Here is a 12,488-nt window from a genome sequence, read left to right as displayed (position 1 = left end):
GCAACCGCCGACGGTTTTGTACGAAATGGATTGACAATCCAAACAACCGTCGTCGATCAACTGCAGACAGAGAGGGAGTTACTTCGACGACAGGCAGATGGGATCCGTGGTGGGCACGGCGGCGAGCGGCGTGGGCACGCTGCTCGGCGGCGCCGTCGCCGCGCCCTTCAGGGCCATCCTCGGCGCGTCCTGCGAGGGCGTCTGCTCGGGGACGTGGGACGTTGCGTGCTTCCTGGAGCACCTCTGCGCCGCCAGCCTGGCCAGGCTCTTCATGGTCATCGTCCTCACCTACGTCGTGCTCTTCTTCGCCTACCTCGTCTGCAAAGCCGGGATCGTCCGCTGCGTCGCCAAGAACGCCTGCAAGGTCGCCGGCGCCGCGTGCTCCGGCTGCTGCCACGCGCTGAAGGGATCCTCGTGCTTCCTCTGGCGCAAGCTGCGGGACACCAAGCGCGTGTACCATGGCCGCCGCGGCCGCCGCCGCCGGCGGCATCCGGACGTGGAGACGGGAGCGGGAGATTGGGGCTCCGACGAGGAGGAGAGCGACGGCGATGGTGGCCACGGTCATGGTACAAGGAGGTGGGGCAGAGCTAGAGAGGGGTCGTCGTCGTCGTCGGTGAGGGAGAGGAGGAAGGACAGGCTGCGCCGGTCGCTGCGCCTCAGGAGACTCGTCTCGCACAAGGAGCAGTATGCTACGGCGAGGAGCCATGGGGCCGGAAGGCACCACCGCGGCAGGGGCGGGGTGCCGTCCACGTCGCTGCGTGTTGACGACGGGAGGAAGTTTAAGCGCGTCCGTAGATAAACTGTCTTCAACGGAGTAGTTCAATTCATTTATCGGCTTTGGTAAAAGAAAATGCTTGATATCGTCAGCAAACTTCATCTTGGATGAAGATTCCTCAAAAAAAAGTGTGAAAATAGTGGAAGGAGAAATGTGTTTGATGTGTTGCTAAAACTTCTTCGAACCTGGGGTAAGGAGAATGCAACATATAATGGTAAGTTCGTCGTAACGAAGCCCGATCTATAAAGGTCAGTACAAGAGTTTTCACCTCACTCAGAAAGCGGTGTTTTAATAAGTTGTACTCGCATCCACGAATGCTCATGCTTGCTTCACGCTTTGCCGAAAAGGCATTAGCAAATCGATGGGATGGGTTGTCTCACACCTTATATCACCACCACGACCATCAAGAGGCCACTCATGTCTGCTGGCCGAACGCTGTTGTTGGTGCCATGAACCCCTTCACCGGTTTGTAACAAGTTACGCTCGTAGGACCAAATATTCAAAAATTGGTGCAGTTTATTTTTTATTAGTTTACTGTTCAAATGATGCAGATGAGCTCGGGCTCGGAAACAAATATTCGAAAATTGTTTACCTTTTGTAGTATCTTCTTATGTCTTTTGCTTATTTCAAATGGAAACAAGGCTGCCGCTGTGAACGAAGTCGATCAATACTTATGGTCTATGTGGCTGGACGCATTTTCACTCGTTGAATTGCCAAAACCGAGTTTATCATATTACCTAAAGTTGAGTCAAATTGCCAAAATGCCACAAGTTGGCTGGAAGGTTTGCTTGAGACGAGAAAACACGACACCGTGCATATCAAATAAGAAAGGCGGGCATTTTCTGACTTGCAACACAATGTTAATCAGATCAAACAGTAATAAATAGAGTTGTGTTGAACACCAAAACTGGGCCCAAACACCAGGAAGAGCACCGTTTTCGAGACAACTTCGATATCGCAGGCAAATAAAATGAAATATGGAGCAACCCAAATTGAAAAACAGATTGATTAACATTCGACCACAAAGTTTGATCTCCTTAAACATGACGGGTGAGTTTAGGTAAAGTGTGCAATACAACTAGCAGAAAGATCAACAAATTATCCGCTTGATCTACGGAGCCTATCATGCAAAACGATAGCAATTTACACGACAGGCAGAAAACGAACACTCAGCAGCAGAGAGACTAGCATGAGCTTCTTCTGTGCTTTCACTCCTGGTCCAGGTCAAAGGCAACAATTTCTTCCGTGACATCCACCAACTCCTCCGCCTCAATCTCCTTGTACTCCGCCTCTTCTTCCTTGTCGCTCTCCTCCCCGCCTCTCAGCTCCATCCTGTATGATCGCTCCTCCTCGTGCAGCTGCTTCCACTTGGCCACCCATCCTTGCCATTCCTCTTGAAGCTGCGTCCGTCTCTTGCGCTCTTGCTCGCCCACCTGGTTGGACACGTCCAGATCCTCTTGTTCATACTTCTTGCTGTACCGCTTGAGGTTCTTTGAGATGTCCTCCTCCTTCTCAGGAGTAAGTAGAGATGGTGGCCTTGGGCGCCATTGGAACTGTACCATCATGCAGTAAAGGATGAAGCATTACTACAGCATATGCATGGAGAATTGGGGATTCAAAGAACAAAGGATGGACCGAAGCTCTACCTGATAGAAGTGATCCTTTGAAATCTTGTAAATTAGCTTCCCATTGAAGGACCAAATTTGGAAACCATTTTCCATCTCATGAACCGACGTAACTGCAGTTGCGAGAAATCTGAACAAGCAAGTTCCACAATCGTCTTAGTTCATCAGTGGTCAAATGGAACACATTTTATTTTAGTTCTACTAAATTACAAGGAAACCAATCCATGGAAAATGAAACACACTATTACTATTTGTTGCTCTCAACTAATAAGTCCATACAATTTGAGGGTGAGTGTTTTAACAGGTGAAGAAAAATAAAGTTTCCATCTCAGCTGAGCCTCTATGTTCCCAGTGTTCAGGTTATGTATAATAATTCCTAACCAATTCAGTAGATATTTATTATTGCTTTAACACTTGATTTTGTAAACTTCACCAGATAGTGGCGTCAGGAAAAAATTCATCAAGTGATCAGCTCACCTTCCAGTAGGATCCCACATGATGTCAGTCGCCATAAAATGTTCTCCTGTCGCCATGGTCTCAAGATCATCAACGTTGAAGAACTCCAGCTGGCCATTGAAACCCTTCAGCCCTGCCAGAACAATGAAACGCCCAGCAGGAGACCAGAACAATGCATTGGCCTGCTTGCCCTTGAGTGTGGTGAGCTTGGACACACGACTAACATTATTGTTGACTGCTTTCATGGTGTAGAAACTTATATCAGGCTTAGGCCCATCACCATGAATAACAGCAAAGCGGTGACCTTTAGGCTCCCATGCAAAGGCAATTATCTTGTCATTCTTGTTTTCCAATTCAAAGACCTCAATTGGGATGTCTCGTTCCTTGATTCTGAACAGCTCGAACCCAGTGTAAATGCTCTTCTTTGTTTTTGTGTACCTGTCTACCTGGACAGCCAGATATTCTCCATTGTTCTGCCAGTACATTTTGCAGTCGCTAACACTGAAAAGGTTTTTCTGTCGAATCTCCTCTTTGCCCGGAATTTGCACAAGACTCACCTTTCAACACAAAGCACATATTTTAGCATTCGATGCTAACTGAATGAACATCTTAGAAGAGGTAAGTGTAGCAATTTGTACTTACCCTGGCAGGCTGGTTTCCACCACCTAATTCAGGCACAAAGAGTGATATGATAGGATCAGAAGGAGACCAACTGAAGTCAACCACATTTTCTACCTTTAGGGACTTCTTATCGATAAGAGAGAACGTATCAGTCTCATAGACAGATATGACATTCTTTCCAAGTCTAGCAAAATACTTATCATCTCTTCCACCACCCCACCTTAAAAAACACATGAAAAAAACCATATTAAGCATCAACTCGGGGCAACCTAATAAGTTGTGCATTCACTTCAAAGTACAAAACTAGTGTTTTCACCTGAAGATAGGCCATGAAACACCAGAGACACCCATATTTCCACCAGTAGTGAAATCATCAGCACTTCCCTTGAAGTCCCGCATCACTTTTCCAGTGCGTACATCAAAGATATTTAGTACGACCCTCTACAAGCATAACAATGCAAGTCAGATAGGACCCAAGACATGACAGAAAATAAGTCTTATCACATTCACTTACATGTGTGTCCCTAGGGTTGCTGGGCTCCTGGCTGCTGTAAGTGATCAAATATTTCTCACCGGGAGAGAAATCAATGAGTTTCACCTGTCACAGGTAGCTGTCAGCTAAAAGAACATTGTGTATTGCATAGATTAACTGTTAGCAGAAGCCAGTACCTGTGGATGAGCAAAGCGCATTAGACGAACAAACTTATCATCACCACCCCACACCTGTGCGCCCTGCCTATGCACGGTAGCCAAGTGTGTTCCAAGAGGGGACCATTGGATATAACTATCCGTCCAGTACTGGCAAAGAAGAAGGATATAGGATATTAATTAAAGTTAGTTCTCCGTATAGAATAGGCCTCCCATGAACTTTATTTCCATTTCGTAATACAAGCTAAATCCACAAAAAGTTAAGTACCTGCTTTTGGTACACAAGCTCAGGCATTGCCCGTCTGGCATCGTTCCAGTACACTTCAGTAAACGTTCCAGCACGGATCACAAACTGATCTCTGGCCTTATCATCAGTTAGCCACTTCAGAAGATTTTCCTGCAGAACACAGACATATAACACAAATTACATGAAACCTCTCGTAACGTAAAGAAACAACATTGTGCGTGCGTGTGTTGGGGGGGGGTGGGGGTGGATAGAGCACATACTCCAGGAGTGTATGGCTTGATTTCAGCTGGCGCCCATTCATCAGGAACTTTCATGTACTTCTCAAAGTCATCAAACATATTAACAGCAAATATGTGAGATTTGTCCAGTTTGTAGCCATTTGTTTTTTCCCTAGCAAGCTCAGCTTCCTGGCACATTGTCAAACAATCATCTTTGAGGGACATGAATAATTTGAGAGTCACAGAACAAAAAACAATTTATGAAAGCAAAAGTGGAGTTCAGTTGGGACAGACATTTAAATAAATTTGGTCATAACTGCAAAACACTATAACACAATAGCAATAATCCAGTAAAACTAGAAGTACAGATATTCTTGCTTCGAGCAATCGTCTTTGTACAGGAAAAACCTATTAATTAAGCAATCAAACAAACTCTACCCAAACAAAGATGTTTTTCATGCATGTTTCCTCTCTACTGATTATCTTCTTCCGATCCATGTTAACTACTAGTAAAAACGTGAAGCAGGATAAATAATTCAAATGAAACTGGGATGACCTTTTTCATAGAAGGAATGCACATGACTTGCAAAGGTAACAGAATCATTCCATGATGCAGATAAGTAAATAAATATAACTGACAAGAAGCAACATACCTGCGGAGTGTTATATTCAATGAAGCAGTAGCCGTAGGTCTTCTTGGTCTCTGGGTGTGTAGGCATCCAAAGCCCACCTTCTTTGATGACACCAATTTGACTGTATATCTTGCGTACGACGTTCTCCAGCTTCTCATACTTTTCTGGGGGAACAACGGGCAGATTGTCCACCACAATAATGTTTGAAAAGCCCATCTCCAGCTCTGGAATGTCTTCATTCTGAAGTAAATCCTCATCATCACTGAAAATATAATCGCAAAAACAAAGGTAACAGAGTCAAGATATACCCCAAGCCAGGAAAGCTGTATATAGATAAACAATGTGAAGATGCCCCCCTCCTGGTCAAGCAGGATTGAGGTATTCTTCTTAAACATGTTGGATCTTTGATGTAGCTACCCTAATAATTAGCTGATTAGTGTCATGTAACAATGTATCAGCAGCACAACGGTATTGCACAATAAATAAAAGCAGTAATAGACCGATTGCATAAGCAAAACAGCAGCACATGTTTACAGCTCTGCACAACTGAATAACGCCAGTAAACCAACCAAGATGGTAGATGGTAAGACGGACCATGTAGTGATCTACTTGAACATACAGAGTGGGTCAGCATACTAGTGTACTGAACACAAAGCAAGCAAGCATTTCTGTTGAAAACTACACACCACTAGAATGAATCTGCGGCCAAAGAAAATCATTATTTCACAGATTCTAACAATCCTGGAGGCTCCAGGAGCTTGCATCCCGTCCCGATGAGACAGATATACTCTAAGCAAATAGGGCCATCAACCAACCAGGTGACGGATCTGGAAGGACGTGCGGTGTGGGTGGATACCTGAGGATGTCGAAGTCCTCGCCGGGCGGGAGGGTGATGGAGTCGACGTCGACGGAGTCGAGGTCGATCCCCAGCTCCCGCGCGCGCGCATCTATGGCTTCCATCGAGATCGCTAGCGCCATCTTCGTCTGCAGTGGATCCTCAGCGCCCGGAGGCGAGGACGGCGGCGGCGGGGGAGACGCTGCTGCTCTAGCTAGAGCTAGGGTTCTGGAATGGATGCGGCGGAGTGATGGGCTCTGTCAGCGACCTTATGCGCGACGCCCGTGCCATTCCTGGGCCTGGGCTTCAGTCTGCAAATGGGCTGACACAGCCTGCATGTGCTGCTGATACCAGCGTAACTAATTTTGCTCTCTTCTAAAAAAACTAATTTTGCTCAAAAAAAAAACCAGCGTAACTAATTCTCAAAAATCCCTCAAAAAAAACTAATTCTAAAAATCCCCTAAAAAAAGCATTTGGGCCGTCCGATCTTGTCTGTCCCTCGATCTGAGCCGTCCTTCTTGTGCTCTACTCGCGTAGTGAAAAATCCCCTGTGTCCTCCTTCTCATCCCATCTCGTCTGGCCCCACCCCTTCGCATCTCCCTCTATGCTATGTCGTCGACTCTCTCTCTCTATGCTCTGCCGTTGACGTTGTCGCTTCTCCACCCATATGCGTCGCCGCCAGCTGAGAAGTTGGCTTGAGTGATAAAAAATTTGTGTCCTGGGTGGGGTAGAAGTTGAAATCCTTGTTGTCGAAATACTTGCTATTTCTAAATTTATATATAGTGTCATGCATGCCTGGAATACATTAAAACTCTCACTACAAGAAACCAAAAGCTTGATATGGCTGGAGCTTGATTTCTTTTTTCCTTTTTTATTGTTGATTGTTGTTATGCTCTTATTTTTCAACATTTTTCTATAGTTTTAAATAGCGTGATAAGCCTGTTAGCGGCGGACCTCTTCTAAATGAAATAGCATACTATAGCGGAGTTATAGCGCGCTACTTAAAATGATTGTTCATTTGTTTGGACCAAAGTCTCTTAGAGCAAGACCTTCGCTATAGCGAGCTATTTAAAATCATGATTTTTTTTACTTTCACGCTAGTATTTAATGTTTGCCTCTGTCAAACTTCAAGTTTGATGCAGAAATGAGGTTGTTGTTCTTGATTTCCTATGTTAGGCCTTAAGCGACTGAAACACATCCCTTCGTCTCATTGATCTGTTATGCGAGGCAATTCCTTTTGATTCGCCCAGTTTGGTCCTTATTGCATATGCAAGTAGCAAGCTGCTACTTCTTGTATTTACGAATTAATTATGTGCTTTGGTGTTAGTCATCCTTTTTGAAAAATGTAGTGCATTTTTTAACTCCTGTTTTGTATTGTTCAGACTTCTTTTCTCTGTTGTAAGAGTGTTGTTGGTCACGTTCGTAATGATATTTGGCAATACATGTATCCAGAGTTTTCCTATGTTATGATTTATCTTTCCTAAAACCAATACATTTTTTTGCTTGGGCGACTTGTTGCTTGCATGCGTGATGGACATGCATCCATGGTGAATTGATGATCTTAAGCATGTCGGAGAACATGACAAAAGACATCCATGATGGTGAGCTTCACTTCATTGCTCCATTGCAATCCCCGAAAGGTAGAGTGTTTTAGTTTTATAGCTTTTATGTTCTGGTTGCATTGTCACCTAAATATTTAACATTCAAGGGTTTGGGTTTGTTGTGTGTCTTGTATTTTGAGAACATTTTCATTGACTTGGTCTCCATGATGCGAACAACAATGTCTTCATCTTCAGATATTTGCTTCTGCTGCCTAATAGAGATGATTGCCTTCTTTTAGTTGACATGCTGAGAAACAGTAAATCAATAATTATTTAGTTCATTGCATGGTCAGATCTCCATCCTAATGACCACTCTACCTGTGGCGTTTTTGTCCTAGACTACCAGGTTAGTATGAAACCAGCACATCTACATTCTACTTGGTACAACTTGTGTGCTCCTTACTTTCTCAAGAGGGAACAAAAAGTATGTTACATGGAAAATTTGACATGATAGATTGTGAACAGCTACTTTAGACATGGACTATATGGAACAAATTAGTCATAAGTTCCGACTTAATGTTGATATTACTGGCTCTCCAATAATGGTGTGTACACAAATAGTGATAAGAGAATGTTACTATACAACCCATGCTTTAGTTTTTGCCAATATGTACATTATGTTTAGAGTTTTTTTTAATTCCTATGGTGTAGATTGATGATATATGATGCTTTCATGGCTTAGTACAAGAAATAATCGATGATATTCCCTAGCCTGGGGTCATTGGTTGCTATTTTTTATTGTCATAGTTTGGTGTTTGCCATCTGAAAGTGGATTAAGATGGATACAACAAACTAGGAGTGCTTTAATTTGCATTGAGTTGAGTTGCATGGTTAGTGCTTCATATCTGTTCTGTTCACCCATGATTGTTGCAACCCTTACATGAGGTATTGCCGACTCTGTGTCTATGGCAAAGAGTAGCAAATGGTAAAACTCAATCAATCAAAACCAAAACCCTAAAACGACCTAGTGGGTATTTAAGGGGAGACATGAGGCGTGAGTCGGCCAGCCCAAGGAGGGGGTGTCAAATCTAACCTTAAGTCCATCTCCTCTCTAAAAACAGTCAAAATCACATGTGGTCATTTATTCCGAGAATTCATGGACCTTGCCAAAAACTAAGGTAGCACAACACTTATACATAACCATGGATGAAATTATAAAGTGATCTTTTGTATACTTCGTCCATGTCACTCACGTGTCATCATGATGGATTCAAAGTCCTACAATCCACACCTAGCGCTACACCTTTGCTCCTTTGTATATCTATTGTCATCTTGATCTCCGATCAATACCAGTATGTGTATCTCTGGTATGTGCCAGGTCATTCATTCATGAGTCTACACTACTATTAAACAAGAGAACATGTTTCAGGGCGGATGAAAACTCTAGTGTTCGCACGCCTGCACAGCGGAAACAACCGCATCCTCGATCAGCTCCCTAATTTTCGGGCCGATTCCAACTGAATTGTGCCTGCCTGATCCTTCTTTCTCTTCCTAGATCAAGAAAAACGGCGCCGCCGCTCCTCGCTTCTCCTCCTTCTGTGCACTTCTCCCCGATCCACCCCGAGTTGACCCTGCCTCCGGTTGTCGCCCGCGCTCCTGCAAGCCGCCACCGACCTCCTCAGCCGGTCAACCGCGCCTAACACCCTCCTACGTTTTCTCCCCCTCTCCCCACTAATCTCTCTCTGTTCCCAAACTACAGGATGCCATGGCCAGTTGGCCACCGAGGGCAGGGGGACGTGGCTGCGATGGCCCCGAGCTCGGTGGCATGGAAGCCATTGGAGGCGCTGGCGAGGCCGAGGTCGGTGAGCCTGGCAGCGGTGGTCGGGTGCATTGATCGCAGGTCTTCCCCGCCACGGCGCCCCGATGCTCTGCACCACCATCGTTGCCACCGGATTCGGCACCGAACAGACGGATCCTAGGAGCCCGCGTCTGATACGTCTCCAACGTATCTATAATTTTTTATTGTTCCATGCTATTATATTATCTATTTTGGATGTTTAATGGGCTTTATTATACACTTTTATATTATTTTTGGGACTAACCTACTAACCCAAGGCCCAGTGCAAAATGTTGTTTTTTGCCTATTTCAGTGTTTCACAGAAAAGGAATATCAAACGGAATCCAAACGGAATGAAACCTTTGGGAGAGTAATTTTTGGAACAAACGTGATCCAGGGGACTTGGAGTAGACGTCAAGAAAGGAGCGAGGAGGCCACGAGGCAGGGAGGCGCGCCTGCCCCCCTGGGCGTGCCCCCCACCCTCGTGGGCCCCTCGCAGCTTCACCGACCTACTTCTTCCTCCTATATATATCCATATACCCCAAAAACATCCAGAAGCACCACGAAACCCTATTTCCACCGCCGCAACCTTCTGTACCCAAGAGATCCCATCTTGGGGCCTTTTCCGGAGCTCCACCAGAGGGGGAATCGATCACGGAGGGCTTCTACATCAACACCATAGCCTCTCAGATGATGTGTGAGTAGTTTACCATAGACCTTCGGGTCCATAGTTATTAGCTAGATGGCTTCTTCTCTCTCTTTGGATCTCAATACAAAGTTCTCCTCGATCTTATTGGAGATCTATTCGATGTAATTCTTTTTGCGGTGTGTTTGTAGAGATCCGATGAATTGTGGGTTTATGATCAAGATTATCTGTGAACAATGTTTGATTCTTCTCTTAAATCTTTCATGATTTGTTAACTTTGCAAGTCTCTTCGAATTATTAGTTTGGTTTGGCCTACTAGATTGATCATTCTTGCAATGGGAGAAGTGCTTACCTTTGGGTTCAATCTTGCGGTGTCCTTTCCCAATGACAGCAGGGGCAGTGTCGGTGTCAAAACCGGCAGATCTCGGGTAGGGGGTCCCGAACTGTGCGTCTAAGGCGGATGGTAACAGGAGGTAGGGGACACAATGTTTTACCCATGTTCGGGACCTCTTGATGGAGGTAAAACCCTACGTCCTGCTTGATTAATATTGATGATATGGGTAGTACAAGAGTAGATCTACCATGAGATCGGAGAGGCTAAACCCTAGAAGCTAGCCTATGGTATGATTGTATGTTGTCCTACGGACTAAAACCCTCCGGTTTATATAGACACCGGAGAGGTTAGGGTTACACAAGGTCGGTTACAAAGGAGGAGATACACATATCCGTATTACCTAGCTTGCCTCCCATGCCAAGTAGAGTCCCATCCGGACACGAGACGAAGTCTTCAATCCTGTGTCTTCATAGTCTAACAGTCCGGCCAATGGATATAGTCTGGCTGTCCGGAGACCCCCTTATCCAGGACTCCCACAGTAGCCCCCGGACCATGCTTTCAATGACGATGAGTCCGGCGCGCAGTAGTGTCTTCGGCATTGCAAGACGGGTTCCTCCTCCAAATACACCACGGAAGAATTTGAATACAAGGATAGTGTCCGACCCTGCAAAATAAGTTCCACATACCACCGTAGAGAGAATAATATTTCCACAAATCCAATTTGCTGACTTGTTTTGGCAACACGACATTATGTCACGGCCCGGTGATTATTCGAATCGTTTCTTTTAACTAGCCCCGCACATAACGCAAGGCAGTTTTTCAACACGTCTCGTCAAAGCAAAGATCGTGTCCCCTTATCACGGGATTCTCATCAATACGGGCGTGGGTAACCCAACCGCGTCTAGGACTCCTAGATTATAGGCAAGCCCCAAACGGCCACGGAGAGGACGCTTGGTATTCACCCTCTTTATAAAGGGCCAAGGCTTTCACTTTTTCCCCTCCCGTGCTCAATTGAATCATTCCCCCGCCTTGAGTTCTAACACCCAAAGCCCAGGTCAGGTGCTCCGGATCTTCAACCATGTCCGGATCCAGCCTTCAAGGCCGATGGATGCCCTCCTCCGTTATGGAAGAAGATATCAAGAAATTGAGGGAGGCCAGATATCTGGCCGCCGAAGTTTCGCATCGGCTGCCTGCCCGAGGGCAGGTCGTCCCTACTCCTGAACCCAACGAAGACGTCGTGTTCATCTCCCACGTCCTTCGAGGTCTAGGCCTCGCTCTGGATCCCTTCGTAAGGGGTTTGATGTTTTACTACGGGCTAGACTTCCACGATCTAGCCCCGGACTCCTTTCTTCACATCTCGGCATTTATTGTCGTGTGTGAGGCCTTCCTCCGCGTTACCCCTCACTTCGGCCTGTGGCTCAAGACTTTTGATGTGAAGCCGAAGACAATCGAGGGACAGCACGCAGTGTGCGAAGGAGCATTAATAAGCAAGATTGCGGGAGCTCCGTGGCTAAAAGGTTCCTTTCCAGAGGTGTCCGGATTATGGCAACGGGAGTGGTTTTACATCACAGCTCCCAGAAGTGCCAAGTGGGTGGCTCCCCCCACTTTCCGCTCGGGCCCCCCACCACAACTGATGTCATGGATTAGCAGAGGGCTGAGCTGGGGTCCAGCCAAGGACGTGCCTATACTGCAAAGCCGCATTCAAGATCTCTTCGAGGGAGATTTTAATTTGGTAATGGTAATGCAAGTCATGTTGGTTCGTCGAGTCCAGCCTTGCAAACGCCGGCCCCTTCGCTTGTGGGAGTTCAACCCAGAAGGACCGCGCGCTATTCAAAGCTTCCTCGGCCTGACGCGCGAGGAGATGTACAAGTCATTCTTTGGACCTCCAACAGAGTGTCCGGATACTACCGAGGACGTGGGCCTGAGTAGCAACCGTGCCGCCGAACAAGTAAGTAATCCTCTAGCCGGACACACCATCTTTTATTTACCATGATGTCATTCCTGAGAAATCGCCCTTTGACCAGGACTGGCTAACAAAGGCGAAGATGATTCGGTGTTCGGCCCCCCTCCCTG

General features: G+C 46.0%; 1 protein-coding gene across 2 annotated transcripts; it reads right to left on the bottom strand.

Moving 5' to 3' along the window:
* Window positions 1-1,753: 1,753 nt before the first annotated feature.
* On the bottom strand, window positions 1,754-11,650 carry LOC119303567 (eukaryotic translation initiation factor 3 subunit B-like). 2 transcript variants are annotated; one of them, XM_037580698.1, is made up of 12 exons: window positions 11,644-11,650; window positions 6,079-6,190; window positions 5,244-5,484; window positions 4,633-4,779; window positions 4,394-4,522; window positions 4,147-4,275; window positions 3,992-4,075; window positions 3,794-3,918; window positions 3,499-3,697; window positions 2,878-3,413; window positions 2,422-2,530; window positions 1,754-2,328 (listed from the first exon to the last, which is right to left on the bottom strand). In XM_037580698.1, exons 2-12 carry the CDS (start codon window positions 6,180-6,182, stop codon window positions 1,984-1,986), a joined length of 2,148 nt encoding a protein of 715 aa, XP_037436595.1. In that variant the 5' UTR covers window positions 6,183-6,190; window positions 11,644-11,650; the 3' UTR covers window positions 1,754-1,983. The 2 variants fall into 2 exon arrangements, with proteins under 2 accessions (XP_037436595.1, XP_037436594.1); XM_037580697.1 differs by lacking the exon at window positions 11,644-11,650 and having other exon boundaries at window positions 6,079-6,289.
* Window positions 11,651-12,488: the final 838 nt, after the last annotated feature.

This window comes from Triticum dicoccoides, chromosome 5A (assembly GCF_002162155.2).
Source record: "Triticum dicoccoides isolate Atlit2015 ecotype Zavitan chromosome 5A, WEW_v2.0, whole genome shotgun sequence".
NCBI lineage: Eukaryota > Viridiplantae > Streptophyta > Magnoliopsida > Poales > Poaceae > Triticum > Triticum dicoccoides.
Note: the sequence above shows the minus strand (reverse complement) of the source record. Positions and strands in the feature narration are given on the sequence as shown.

Excerpts from the sequence above, each read along its gene's own strand:
- LOC119303567 (XM_037580697.1), bottom strand. The coding sequence starts at position 6,200 with ATGGCGCTAGCGATCTCGATGGAAGCCATAGATGCGCGCGCGCGGGAG. Across the intron at positions 5,485-6,078 it reads GAGGACTTCGACATCCTCAG|TGATGATGAGGATTTACTTC; the intron begins GTATCCACCCAC and ends TTATATTTTCAG. Across the intron at positions 4,780-5,243 it reads TTGAATATAACACTCCGCAG|GAAGCTGAGCTTGCTAGGGA; the intron begins GTATGTTGCTTC and ends ACAATGTGCCAG.